This window comes from Callionymus lyra, chromosome 17 (assembly GCF_982586985.1).
Source record: "Callionymus lyra chromosome 17, fCalLyr1.hap1.1, whole genome shotgun sequence".
Lineage (NCBI taxonomy): Eukaryota > Metazoa > Chordata > Actinopteri > Syngnathiformes > Callionymidae > Callionymus > Callionymus lyra.
Window position 1 is genome coordinate 1,036,478 of NC_141834.1, and position 15,428 is coordinate 1,051,905.

The 15,428-nt window shown below is 37.9% G+C and overlaps 2 protein-coding genes across 2 annotated transcripts; one reads left to right on the forward strand and one right to left on the reverse strand.

The window, feature by feature from the left end:
• Positions 1-508: 508 nt before the first annotated feature.
• Positions 509-4,034, reverse strand: gpr63 (G protein-coupled receptor 63). Its single transcript, XM_087779157.1, has one exon. It carries the CDS (start codon positions 3,960-3,962, stop codon positions 2,847-2,849), a length of 1,116 nt encoding a protein of 371 aa, XP_087635283.1. The 5' UTR covers positions 3,963-4,034; the 3' UTR covers positions 509-2,846.
• A 5,237-nt stretch (positions 4,035-9,271) lies between these two features.
• On the forward strand, positions 9,272-15,406 carry serinc1 (serine incorporator 1). The gene is made up of 10 exons (XM_087779158.1): positions 9,272-9,437; positions 11,394-11,555; positions 12,147-12,334; positions 12,481-12,560; positions 13,237-13,374; positions 13,481-13,650; positions 13,736-13,826; positions 14,026-14,167; positions 14,233-14,451; positions 14,907-15,406. Exons 1-10 carry the CDS (start codon positions 9,399-9,401, stop codon positions 15,043-15,045), a joined length of 1,368 nt encoding a protein of 455 aa, XP_087635284.1. The 5' UTR covers positions 9,272-9,398; the 3' UTR covers positions 15,046-15,406.
• The last annotated feature ends 22 nt before the right edge of the window (positions 15,407-15,428 follow it).

Here is a 15,428-nt window from a genome sequence, read left to right on the forward strand (position 1 = left end):
ATATATTTAAAAGTAAATAAATAATAAAAACATTTGTTTCATATGTAAAATATTCACTCCGTTGGTTAATTTTTGTGTTGCAATTAAACTTCTGGAAGCTAGACGGAAGCTGTCCTTACATTCTGCACAAAGAAAGGACAAGATGATATTTTGGTTTCAAAACATGAAATTCAGCAATGCCAGGGTACTCTATACACTAATGACACAAATATATATGTTTATTTAGCATCTCATCTGTATTGTGATGCATATCTTATCGCCAGATTATTGCCAATACACAACGACTACAAAGTACTGTACAGTATCAAATTCAATTATTTGAAGACGCCATCTCAGTTCACTGATTTCACTTCTATTGTGAAACACAGAGGTTACAGAGTGTTGGGTGAATACTTTTATTTAGAAGTTGAAAGGCAACGTTTTAATAAAATACTGCATGCAAGTGATTGAGAAGAGTAATAAAATAAAAAGCATCTAATAAGATTATTGTGGTACTAAAAGAGAAGAGTTCAGCAAGGTAAGAAACATCTTTATTAAATTCAGCAGCACAGTACATTAGAATTGCAGTTCTTTGCCTGAAATTGCAGCATTCAAACTGGCATCTACTCAATAGGCACATCCAGAACTTTGAACTAAAAATGTACATTCATTGGGATCAGAAAAACACATTGCATGTCATTAACAGGCCTATGTTACATACACACACAATCAGCTAAACACACCACACTATTGACCTTTTTTTTTTTTTTTAAGTGGGAGAGTGGTTTCTTCAGCTTCACTCAGAGGGTGACAATAAATTATTTCAGGTCAGAAGTAAGCTGATTAGCTCATGAATGTCTTGAGTATTACATCTGAGGCAAACAGCAGTTTGTGTGATTGTTTAGAAGTACTGACCCACTGGAACAAATATCCAACATCATTTGTAAACAAAAGAAGGAAATTATTTTGGTTGCGACATATTGCACAGGAAAACAATGTTGTGCTCACAGAGCCAGAGGCTAGAAAACGGTCAGGACGACTCCTGATTTTTTTCACTGAAATAAAACAACAAACAAGTAAGCTGAAGTCATATATGTCTATTTAAAAGTCCAATTTATGACCCAATACTTTAACTTAATATTGATTATTAAAATGTACCTGAAGTTGGAATTGTGTTATAGAAGTGAATTGTTTACTCATTTGGCAGTTTCTGTTTTAAAAGAAAATCTAAAACTATAAGCACGCAGTGCATGTCGCGAAGACCTTATTTCACAGGATTAAAAAAAAACAACTTCACTTTCTTGAGCAACAGCAAAGATAAGGTTTGCTGGCTATGAAACAAACAAGGTAGTTCGGTGAGTTTCATTTCCGTGTTTTTAAGCTCTACCTACCAACTCTAAAACCTGTTAAAAAAAATGTCAACAACATATTTTGTCTTTTCCTTCACATCGTATATTTTTATAAAAAAAAAAAGTATGATTATGGTGTGTTTAGAAGTTTAGAAATTCTGAATGTAACCAGGCGCATGAGCAGCTTTTTTTATCAGGCCATACAAGTTAAAAACAAATTAGTCTAAAATCACAAATAAACTACAGAAAAGCAGTTGAAATGTGATCGCCCGTTACGTGTAACACAATTGAGATGTCCTGAAAGTGTCATTAAAAACATGTCCTCCAGTTTTTGAGTCAGATAAGCGCGATAATCACGTGACATTCTTGGCTACAGTAGCTGTCCCTAATGTAAATTAAATAAAACATTACTCAATGGAACTTCATTAAACTGAAATTAACTTTAGGAGTTCAAATTTAAAATATGATTTTAAAGACTGACAGCAAGTTGAAATAGTTTCCTATGAAACATGAATTAAAAAAAACAAAAACATCAGAAGCAAGGAGAAACAAAAAAAAAGAAAATCACATTTACAGTACCATCTTTAAAGCTGTTCTATCAGAATCAATTATGTTGCACATTTCCAGTGATAAAACATATTTAAATACATTGATATTTCTCAATAAAAATGTCTCTGTAGTAACCAGTTAAAAAGCATGTGACAAAACAAAGGATGTTAACATCAGTTTGGAACTTATTTTCTATCGTTCGTTTAAAGGAAACAACATCGTAGAATGCTTATATGTGTCTCGATTGCCTTCACTCATTTGTGTGTCTTTTTTTCTAATCAGATAAATATTAGGTAGCCGAAAACGCATGAGCCCAAAAAACAAAGATGGTCTGTGTGTCAATGTCTAACCTCAGCAAAGAACCTATGCTTATAAAACAAATGGAAACATATGTGTACAGTTTATGCACCAGATTTAACAACAGACCTGTCCACTGACATCACAACCAGAGGAAGGAGGTTGAAATCTCTCTTCAGCGACTCTACATTTACTTAAGAATTATTTAAACAAAAACTAAATAACTACCTGTATCATTTGGAGAACATGTGGTGTGTTTTTTTTTTTACCTTGGACAACAATTTAAATCCGATTTGTAGTCATAGATGTCATGTTAAAGCTATGTAACTCGTGTATGAGGTGCGTAAAAGCGGTATGGGGTGGGGGGCAAGAGACATTGTGCGCACACACACACATGCACGCACGGTATAAAACTGTCTGATTCAATTGGCAACAGTTAAAAAATTATATGTGTCACCAGTAAAACCTGCTTCCCCCCCCACCCCCCATCATGCCTGTAACTGATCTAGAATGTTAAGGTCCAATAAGGACAACCCACGCTCCATATGTATCTAAATGATGAGTTTGTTTCTTATTTCAGGTGTTTTGTAAACTGTGAAGCTAGGGCGTGAAAGTGTACAGAATGTCTTGATATCAGTGTATCTTCTAAACTCATTTTTCTTTTTACATTCTTCAAACGGTGGAGCGGTGCTCCCCACACACGTACACAGCACTCGGCTGGATCCGCCTTTTAGTGTTGCCTGGTAGGTGAGGAAGGAACTTAAAGTACTTGGGCATCAGATCGAGGCAAGCGTCACGAAATTTTTTAATTCGCCAGTAGTATATGAGGGGATTCAGGGCTGATTTGAGGTAGGACAACCACAAGATCCATGTGCTGACTTGAAAGTAGCTGACCTTGTGGTAGAAGCTGTTGCTGAAGGTGGCCACCAGACAGTAGGCAGTAAATGGGGCCCAGCAAACTGTAAACACAGAGAAGAGGATGAGAATGGTGGTGAAGGCACGCGTCTTGAAACTCATGTCTATGTTCATCTGGAAAGGTCGGTGCAGGCCCAGCAGACCAAGTTTGTTGGCTTGGCTCAAGCAGATACTGTCAGGATGGCTGTGGATCCGGATGGCATTATGGCGGATTGTGTTCAGGATTCCCATGAACGTGTATAGCATGACCACGAATGGAATAAAGAACACCACCAGCATCAGTATCAAAACATAAGCGTGATATCCAGGCTCAGTGCTATAGCCAAAAACGCACTGCGGGGCACTCGGGGGAATGTGCAGCGGGGGGGAACCCAAGGCCAGGGGGAAAGACAAAATAAAAGCCAGAAACCATGTGACCACAATCAGCATTTTGGCTCTCTGTGGACTTAGCTTGTCTTGTTTCTGGACAATGATGAGAAAGCGATCTATGCTTATAATAAGAAGCACAGCCACACCCTCCATTACAAAAAACCAGAAAAGCATGGCAGAGACCCTGCAGAAAAGTTCTCCAAAAACCCAGGTGGTGGTCAGAACAGTGACAAGTGCAAAGGGCATGTTGAGAATAGCCAGCATTAAATCGGAGAAGGCCAAGCTGGCCAACAAGATGTTAATAGCAGAGCGCATGGCCGAGCGCTGGTACACCATTAGGCACACTACCATGTTGCCGAGAAAAGACACGAGCAGGATGACAACCATGACCAGGGAGAAGAAGACCTGCAGCGGTAAGCCGATACCCTGAAGAGCCTTCGAAGACACGGCTGTCGGCATAACCTCCTCCGGTAGCCCTTGGGAGCCAGCAGAAGCATTAGCCATGAAGGTGTTCTCCTAGGACAGCCCGTCGGAAAATTTCAGCATCCCCATAAAACGGTAGAGACTGGTGCTCGAGTCCCGGACCTCTCGAGGGGGACCAGTTGTGGAAAAAAGCAGCGTCTCCCTGGAAGGTTGGCCATCGCCATGGCCGTCTCAGCCTCATCACAACAGATAAGTGTCCCCATCATTGTCAGAGCCTGGAGAGAACAACAACGAACTTCATTATTAAAAATGTAATTTCTCATGAATATTATTAAACACTGACAAAGTGCAAATTCAATTGTGAAAAGAAAGTCAGTTTACTTTTTTTTTTTTACCTGAACACAAAAAAGCTAATGAGAAGTGTGAGTTGACAAATATTCCATCCTAGTTTACCTTATCATCCAACTAAGAAGGGAAATGGAAAACATGAAAAAATAAAAAATATAGCCTGGTTTTTAGGTTGTCCTCATGGCTTAGCTTATATTAATCACTTGGTTAATTAGCCAGGAGGTATTTTCCAAGAGAATAAGAAATCTTAGAGACACATTCAGACAGTGATGAGAAGAACATCCTTGTCTGTGGACGCCCACGCATCCCCATTACCAGATGCATGTGGGAAACTGAGGTGTTACTCTAGCTAGCTTCCTAGCAAAAAAACACAGCAGCGAACAGCCTTGTGAGTAACAACACTTGTCCATCATTGAACAACATTTCCACGTCCTGTTTTTATCTGAGAACTTTATGAACAAATCTCTTAAATCCCTCAAAGATACCTTTAGGAACTTAAATGCCATTGAGTGTTTTACTACACTAATCTGATCAAATAAGAGACAACTTTCAAATGTGTCATCAAAGCTTAAATACAACTTTGATCAATTTGACTTAAAGTCAGTTAGTAAAGTCTTTACCATTGAATCCATTTACAACGTAGTTTTAATATAGTAGGCACGCACACCACTTATTGGTTTATTGGTAAATTAGAAAATATTAAGAAATTATAGATGTAAAATCACGTCAAGTTGGGTTATTTATTATGCATTTATATGCACTAATATATTGTTTTAAATGTTTTTTCACTAATCAAATATGCATTTGTGGTTCTGTAATTCATGTTGTTATATGACTTTTAGGTATTCATCATTTGTTATCCCTGCTTTAAAATGATATTGAAAATCAAACATCTAACTGGATATCAGTAAGAGGCCAACGTATTTTTTGCCGAAGAAGCACAACAAAATTGATTGCTTTTAATCAGTTCAACCCTTTTCTGCTCAGGCAGAGGTTTATCTGTGAAATCTTAAGGAAAGTCTGTCAAGATATAGAACATAAGGGGGTATTTGCCATCTCGATTTGACACATGAAGTAGGCTTGGCCATGAAAACACCTTAGTAAGACCATTCCAATGTTATGCATCCGATTACCTAAAACTGAAAAAAACACAGCCTTTTGCTCTGTAAGTAGGACCGGGTATCAAACTTCAGTTCTTTTGTGGCTCTGATCATTTCGGTAATACCAAGGATCAAAACATCTTTTGGTCTTTCAGTTCAAGTTTTGGTATATAGGCGAATTTAAGTAGATTTTTCTGCAGAAAAACTGACTATTGACACAGCAGTAAACTTTAGATGTATTTGTCATTCAAGTTTGCACTGCAAATTATTTGTTCTTCATTTTTTCTGTAAGGTAAGGAAATGCTTGGAGTGAAAACTTGCCTAAGCTGAAAAATGTGACTCAATATTTCCACTATGTGTAATGTTATTTTCTTTTTTGTTGTAAAATGTATCTTGTAAAATTGGTATCGAAAAAAAGTATCCGGAGAACCGATATCCAAGTGAAGGTATCAGTACCAGTATCAAACATTTCCAATCGATAACCTGCCCTATCTGTGAGTTTAGCATATATTAAATGTATGCTTAAAGGAAATAAAGTTTAAAAATGAAAATGAATGAACAAAACATACGAATATATTGTAATTGATGAACAGGTTATAATAATTACCTATTGGAACAATGTCAACTGGGTAAGTGATTCCCAAAATACTATTGGAGTTAAGGCAAATCTACGGAGCCCCGGGGGTGACATGGATGAGATATTTTTTTTTATCTCATGATAAAAAATTATCTCGGTATTTTTTATCATGAGATAAAAAAAATATATTACCCATGTCACCTCCGGGGCTACGTAGGAATAATCATTAACTCCATTTAAGTAAAAACGAGAAATACATAAACATAAAAATAATAAATACAGTGTAAAAACAAAGCGGTCATTATTGAATACAGACGCAGGTTGTTTTCTCTGCGATACACTTCCTGGCTACGCGCTGCGACTTTACCGTATATGTAGGATTAAACGCGCAATGATTTTAAGTGTGTGCTGGCGTGATGGGTAATTATCGAGGATGTTTTCATGTCCTCAATGTTGCGATTGGTCATGTTTAACAGTTTGAGATAAAGATCAGTCCTTCGATCTTTCAAACAATCCAAGTCGATTACCAGCACAAACTGTGGATATTGTATGTCATTGTTGCAAGATTTAGGAATTTACCTGCGGAGGTTTCTTCGTATAGAAGCCCTACAATAGATGAGTAAATCTCAGCCGCCCACCAGGAACATTGTTCGGCCTTACGATACCTCCTTTAGGACGGGAATAACGAAGGCCCAGTAGTGTTCCCGAGTACTCCGAAGACCCCGATCGCCAGCTGCTGGTCCCGCAGCCCGGCACACATCCAGAGACGGGGAGAGAGTTGTGAGTGAAAGCCGCTGGTTCCGCCTGGCTTTGTCCCCGAGAGCGAGGCTCGCAACCGGATACGATCAGACCCTACTTGAGCTCATTCAGACGGTTTCAGGAGGTGAGAGTGAGACAGTTTCGCCGGTGATGTTGACCAGTCTTCCTGCTGCTCGGATCCAACACAACCACGCACGAATCAGTGAGCCGCTGTAGCTGCGAACAGACACACAGCTCACTTCCTGGAATTTCTAGGAATCTGAAAAATATTAAAAACGCACCAACAAGAAAAATGATGAATCATTCACTCTTATCTTTGGTATCCGTCTGATACACGGATCAATGTTAGACGCAATAGTAATATGGACTCATTTTGTATTTATTTATGTTTTTTTATTTTGAAAAGAGTGGAATCTTACTTCCGGGAATTTGGCACCCATGTATTAACTGTGCAGACCACTGAGGAGGGTCCATCTGCAGCCGGTCATTTCAGACACTTGGGACCACTTGTACAGAATAGAGATAGCTGTATTTTTATTTTTTTTTATATGCCATTGTTTTCTTTTTCAGTTTTTTTGTTTCAAAAAAATAATTGCTAACCGAACAGAAATGCCTTCCTTGACATTTGCCGTATTATGGTATGAGTCCATATTAACGAAAAATGTGGGTTGTTGTAACAGCCGAAACTCTAACGTTTTTTTTTTTTATCTCAATTTTCTTTGGTTCCAGAAGCTGCTAGGTTCAGTATAGTCAACTGTTTCCAAAACCTGTTGAAGGTGGGTAGGTGATCTTCAAAATGTTGTATTCAAGCTAAATTTTGAATTAAAAAGTCCAGCCCCTGAAAACACCAAAAGCATTGATCGTTCATCTCCTGGCTCGTCTACAACGCACACAGAGGGGTAAAGGGAGGTTATGTCAATAAACAACCATCATTAGCTCGATTTAAAAATAAAACAACAAAGTAATGTTTTGAAGTAAATTAGTGTGCCCCGTCATGGTCATTGTACAATAGGAAATGATGGGCAATTCAGTTAAACTTTTAGGTGTTTGGTCAACCTCTGTTTACGTTTAATCACTGTTTAATTGGTTTTTTTCATTGACTTTCAGTTTCAGTCATAATCATTTGTCAATAAACATTTAGACGATTCCTTTATAGATTTAAGTGATATTTAGTTTAGAGCATCTGACATATTTCAAGGCATCTCAGCCATTTCTAAGCTTCTACAGTTGTTTCAGAGACATGATTATTTTAAACTGCCAAAAACATGAAATTATTTATATATGTGTTACTATTGTGCCTGAATAACACACTATAACTGAAGAAAAAGAAGGCATGCAGCCATTTTTGTTATTATGACTATAATTATTATAGTTTCTTTTAGTTTTTGTGTTTGGGGAAGAAAACAACTGAGCCGTTACCTTGCCCACCATATTGTAGTGTGAATAGTTGCATCCGCTAGTGCCACATTGAGTTACTCTAAGCTTAGCTTTAAGTTGTATTCAAACCTTTAATCCTACTTAAATAATGTCAGAATGTTTCCAAAATACTCAAAAGCACATACAGTTCCGAAGTAAGGAATAAAGTTTAAGGCCAGTATGATTTTTGCAAGTAAGTAAGTAGTAGTTATTTGTAAAGCGCCTTTCTAGACCAGGGTCACAAAGGTATTGAACAATCAAAAGCAATACTCATTTAAAAATACCTACACATTTAAAAACTCTAAAAGGCCAAGAAGGAATTCAGCTGTTGATAAGTTGTATACAAAATTAGCAAAACCTAAACCTAAATATCTCTTCTGGACTCACTGTATTTGGAGAAAAACATATAAAGACTCACGAAAATGGGAAATTAAAAACAATCAATAGTGGAGGTGATCTGATTAGGAAATTGATTTAGTACAAATGTGCAACATGAGACATGAGAATAAAAATAAAAATAACATATTAAACATAGATACAAGTACAGATTAATAATAATAACAATATTTTTTATTTAAAGTTTACCTATTTACACAGTGCGGATTACAATTGTTTTTTAAATGTTGACTGTAACAACAAGTTTGATCAAACTGATAATAAAATTAACCGCTATTGTAAAAAAAAAAATGCATGGAAAAGGAATCCTTCAGATAAGCTACTCTGCATTGTGTTTGGTGTTGCTATTTTACAACAAAAAAAAGTTATGATATGATTTGTGTTTAATGTACTGACATATCTATGTTAATTTATTTCATAACATTTTCAGCATTGGCTGTTGATAACTCAGTATGTCAGTATACTGTATATCAGTAAGTCAGTATGTGGCATAATTTACACTTTGAAGTGCAATCTTTAAAGTGCAACCTTTGTGCGGAAAATAATTGTAACTTTGGAAACCATTATTTTCGTGAAAGAAATGCATCATTCTACATGACTTGAAACACATGACAATCACCATTCAACAAGAACATTCATTTTCATCCACATAAGGACATTTAGAGGAACTAGGATGGAAATCTAAAAACATGTGACTTTATAAGTCGATCCACGCTTGAATAAACTGGTTGTAGTTGACAATAACCGCCTATGGGGGCAGCAGCCAGTCGTCATTCGTCTGCATGAAGGAGGATTGATAGAAGAAGAACAAGAACAAAACAAGCTTCTGCATCCATCTTCTCAGACAGAACCACGATCATCAGCGGTGTATGAATTGAGAACACCAGAGATCAAGTAAAGAATCAACACCCTCCGTTCACCATGGGAGCTGTGCTGGGTCTGTGCTCGATGGCCAGCTGGGTAAGAACCGCTAACGTTTGGAAAAATCTGCGTCATTTCACCGCAGTCATGACTGCGCAATTCCACCCACTCGCGATTTGCTGTCCTCGATAATGACACAGGAATAAATAACACGTATATTCATTTTAAACATATAATCGTCGTTTATTTTTTACCTGATACCTGATTTCCAGGTGACCCACATAGCTATGACGTCACCGACCCGAGTTTGTTTTTGTCGTCGGTATTTTTAATTCGCTGTCGCAATGACATCGTGACTGCTACGATGCTTCTCAGGTTCGTCTGTTCAGATCAGCCAAGATTTTTAAATTTAGAAACTGGTTACGAAACAACGGTTTACAAAAGTGTGTCGATCAACAAACAAACAACGGAAAACAAGACGTACAAGGCCTGAGCATAGATTTCAGTGCGTTGGTGTAACATTATGAGTTATGGGACAAAAATGATCAGAGCACATTTATAACATAAGTTATTTTATATTCTATCAGCAATCACCTCGTCATGCACAACATAGCTTGATTCTTAATTCTTGATTTATTATTTATTATTTATTATTCTGATCAGGAATAAAGACAGATGATTGAAACTACAAAGACAAATGAACTATTTCAGGAAGATACTGTATAGAAAAATATAAAGAATAAAGGGAAGAATTAAATAAATTATTCCTAAATAATAGGACGTATGTTGTACACAGAGAAGGAGAGAAGGAAATAAAGAGAGGATTTCTTTAGTGATCGAGTCAGTGGACGTACTAAATCAAACCTTAGTGGAGACAAAGGATATATTTTTTGAATAATATATAAGCAATGGCAAGAGCAACAAATCAGATACTTTTATTTCCAGTGTTGTAAACACAACATAGGAATTTCTGTGCAGAATAAATGAAGTCATATAACGCATTACGTATAATGTACTGTAGTTTGTACCAGACGTAATGGTAACGGATAAAACAAATCTGGCTCTTATTAATAAACTGCCTGGATGGGATGGGTGGATAGGAGCTTTTTCCCTGACACCTGATCCAACTTTAGGTTAGGTTAGGTAGAACTAAATTGTCTCTTTAAGAGCCTGGATTGGACTGATACTCAATACCAGTTTCCGAACGCTGTATTGCTAGTAGGAGATATAATAAATGACAGTTTAGGACACAGACATGAAGATTTTGGGGCAATCACAGCTACCTGTTGAGGCAGAGATGCCCTTTGTGTGGAGATGATTACATATATTTTGTCAGGCTAGCAAGGTGCTAGAAAAAACTTTCTTTAAGAAGGAACTTACTGGAATTACGCGCATATCTAGTCCATGCATTCTTTCGACACAGAGCTGAGAGATCAGTTCCATGTTGAGGGATGAATCTACAAACTCGAGAGGGTGGATAATGCAGGTCATAGCATGGCCAATGAGATCATCACATGATTAGTGACAATGACAGTTAAGAAACAGTGGAACAAGAATAGGACAAAAAAGGTCCTATTCTTGTTCCTCTGTAGTAGTTATCTTCTTTTGAGATTATCCTGTAGATATTATTTTTAGAAGTTTGCCATGTTGAGTTGCACAATGTTGTCTTGCAAAACTTTTATTTAAGGTAATGTAAGGTTAAACTTTATTGATCCCTAAGGAGGTCTCCTTCAGGAAATTGTTTTTTTCCAATAGCCACAGAAAATACAGCAATTTTTCATAGAAAATAAATCAAAATAAAATAAGAACAAGAACATAAAGAGAAAGAACAAGATGATACAATCTAAGTCTAAAGATAAAGATAAAGAACATGGATCAAAGACAAAGGATACAAAGACTAACATAGAACAGAACATTCAGATACTTTGACTCCACTCATTTAAATCAATCTCAAACATGTATTTTCACACAGCTTATCTCTGCATAATATCGAAATGAATGTGTCATAAATGGGGTATTAAAATGTTTTTCTGATAATTGGTTATCATTTTGTAGATTCCCTGCCTGTGTGGCAGCGCCCCCTGTCTGTTGTGCAGCTGCTGTCCCAGTGGCAACAACTCCACTGTGACACGCCTCATCTACGCCTTCTTCCTCTTGCTGGGGGTAGGAGTGGCCTGCATAATGCTAATGCCAGGCATGGAGGGTCATCTAAAGAAGGTGAGTGTGTGAACATGGCAGTCCTACATTATGTATTTAAATCTTCAAATTGAAACTGATGAAATGCTGGACAATAGATCCTTTAGGTTCTAGAACCCTTGCCTGAGGAAATTGAAATTCTAATGGGGAATTCTGAGGGTAAAGAACAATCATTTAAGTGAGATCAAATAAATGTCAGTTGATAAATACATAATATTCAGAAAAAAGATATCCTGAACTCAGTCGCTCAAAAGGCAACTAACGTGAAAACCCAACTCTCCGGACTTACTCGTATGTTTCAAATGTTAAAGTTTTCCTCTCCAAGATGCAGTAAGTTCCTCATCAGGACAATGTCTTGAAGTTATTGCTTTATAAAGTTCTTCCCCATCTAAAATCTCTGCAAACGAGAGCGGAGCCAGCGATTATGCACTGTGACAAACCTTGATACTTGACCAATCACAGCAGAGTGGGTGTGTCAGGCCATTTGATCCACTTATACCACCTAAAGATGTCAGTCACTCACAATCATGCAGTGAGTTTTGAGGTGAAGTCATGCACAATGTAACTAATGGTGCGAACTTCCCATCATTGGTCTCCTTTGTGTCTTTGTAGATTCCGGGCTTCTGTGAAGGGGGTGCAGGTACCTCTGTGGTGGAGGGCCGTGTCAACTGTGATGTTCTGGTGGGCTACAAGGCTGTGTACCGTGTTTGCTTCGGCATGGCTATGTTCTTCCTGCTGTTCTCGCTGATTATGATAAAGGTGAAGAGCAGCAAAGATCCTCGAGCCGCTCTGCACAACGGGTGAGTCCTAAAAATCATGCTAAAACCCTGTTTCCCTAATGCATAGTTGCTTAGATTGCAACCTTCTATGTACAAGCTGGAGATAATGTCTTCATTTTGTTTCCCAATTATCTTTGGATCTCATTTAACTTGTGTGTTTCCTGCAGGTTTTGGTTCTTCAAGTTTGCTGCAGCAGCTGCAATTGTTATCGGATCTTTCTTCATTGCTGATGGCTCCTTCACAACAGGTAACAACACATTTTCTCAGAGTCTGATATAAAATCATATCCTATGGTAGCCCTTTAAAATTGTTTTGGAGCCCAGTGGATCATGATAGTTTATCTAACAAAATACCATCTTAATGTTGTCATCAGAAAACTGTAGTCTGATTTAAGGTATTGGCCCTTGACCACTTTCTGATTGGTCAGGGTCATCTATCAATCCGCTTCAGGAAAAGATTTGTGTCAGTCAGCCAGAAAACTAGTTTGTTTTACACATACTCTGCTCAGATTAAATAAGTGTGGTCTGCCACACCATATTTAAGGGGCACAATCAGAATATTAAACAGAGAATTCCATTACCTAAATTTAAATAAACAATATACTATCAGTCAGCTGTGCCTTTTTACTCTTTTAGAAGTGCTTTTGTAAGTAAGTAAGTAAGTAAGTAATATTTATTTATATAGCGCTTTTCGAGACCAGGGTCACAAAGCGCTTTAACAATCAAAACAATACTCAATTGTCTTGATCTTTGAAGTATGTTGTACTTCTGTTGTGTGTGCACTTGAAAACGCTGTTGGTTATCCGATCAGATCCTATTGTTAATATATTTGAGTCATTTTGTTTTCTATTATTATTCTATTTTCGTTGTGATGTATATTTATTATTGTTCTCATTTATTTTACAACTATTTTTACCCTTCCAGTCTGGTTCTATGTGGGTATGGCCGGAGCCTTTTGCTTCATCCTTATCCAGCTGGTCTTGCTCATTGACTTTGCACACTCCTGGAACGAGTCCTGGGTGGAGAACATGGAGGAGGGAAACTCTCGATGCTGGTATGCTGGTACGTAGACCCAGGAACTGTCTTCTGTGATTCACAGTTTAATTACACAGACTATGAAGGTGGAAAAAGTGGCTCAATGGTTTATATTTGTTTTCTTTCTACATAGCACTGCTGTCTGTCACCGCCCTCAACTACCTGCTGTCTCTGGTTGCTCTGGTCCTATTCTTCATCTATTACACCCACCCTGACAACTGCACTGAAAACAAGGTCTTCATCAGCATCAACATGTTGATCTGCATTGCTGCGTCTGTCCTGTCTGTTTTGCCTCAAATTCAGGTAAATACTCACACATTCAAATTTTATGATATTATTTCAGTGTGGAAAAAAATAACGCTTCATGTCCGTTTGTTTGTTTGTGTAGGAGTCGCAGCCACGCTCTGGCCTGCTCCAGTCCTCCCTGGTCACGCTGTATACCATGTACTTGACCTGGTCTGCCATGACCAATGAGCCTAGTAAGAAAGTTTTAACAAAATTATCTTTAACATAAAAACTCACAGTCCCTCTAATCACAATGACGTATACAGTATTAGAGACTTTTGGGCTCTAATGGTCAAAATATTCAATCCCCCTCAGGCAAACTTTTCGAGTTCATACATTTCTGTACTTGTATAAACTTGTTGATCTTCTGACCTTTTGATTTGTACCTCACAGACAGGGAGTGCAACCCAAGCCTTCTGGGTATCATTGGTATGAACACGACCAGTCCTGTCGGTCAGGGAGAAGTGGTTCAGTGGTGGGACGCTCAGGGACTGGTGGGATTAGCCCTCTTCTTGATGTGTGTTCTCTACTCCAGGTGAGGATGCACACCACTCTCTGGATCTATCAGCTCCCTTCTCAAATTCATCTCTCTCCCACCAGCATCCGCAACTCGTCAAACACGCAGGTTAACAAGCTGACTCTGACCAGCGATGAGTCGGCTTTGATCGAAGATGGACCTCAAGCTGACAGCGATGAAGAAAGCGGGAACCGTGTTATGGACAATGAGAAGGATGGCGTCACCTACTCATACTCCTTCTTCCACTTCATGCTCTTTCTGGCTTCGCTGTATATCATGATGACACTGACCAACTGGTACAGGTAAAGAAGATCAGTACCAACCAAGTTTCTTTATTCCCCTTGTTGACACTAACCGTTCCATTCCTCTAGTTTTGGCAAGTGTCTTGGTTCACTATTATTATAGAGAGAGGGTAGTACAGTTACTATGTATAAAATGTTATATTATGGTAATGGTAAACTTGGAAAAAAAATAAACCAAATTCCCGAAAAGCATAACGCAATAAAATAAATAGTATATTTCATTTAAAAAAATGTGATGTAAAAGCACTACTAAAAATTGAAACCCAATACACACAAATAAGAAAGGAAGATAAGAGGAATAATGTCTTCAAACAAAGATATTTAAAAAGTTTAATGTATAGTTGAACTGGTAATTAAAATGTTGTATAGTGACCAGAAAAAATTGTAAATGGCCAGTTTTATAGTATTTTACTTTGCCCGGGTCTTCTTTAACGTTGTTCCATCTTCCTCCACAGCCCAGACTCGAACTACGAGATGATGACCAGCAAGTGGCCTTCTGTGTGGGTGAAAATCTCGTCCAGCTGGATCTGTATCGCACTCTACGTGTGGACCCTGGTGGCCCCGCTGGTTCTCGTCAACCGAGACTTCGACTGATCGAAACAGCTTCTGCTCACCGTGTAAATAAAGTGCTGCATGCTTTTCCTTTCAACCATGAGCTGACCCTTCAATCATGGACAGGTGTCCGATTTTAGGAAATCAAGAGTCGATATGTTGTGCTCACACATGCTTGTTACACACGATAGTGTTTCCCCTCAAAATGCTTCTTATTTGCACTGAGTATTTAATAAGTGTTGTGGCAAAGTGCTTTTAGCTAAAATCACATGATGGCACTGTTGTCTGTGCTTCTCCCTGTGTCGTTTTATTACTTAATTACTTGTACTGAGGTAAATAAAACAAACTACTAATTTGTCTGATTTCTTGTCTATTAAAGTGAGATACATCTGTTTATACATCATATTGTGCTTCCTAGACTTTTT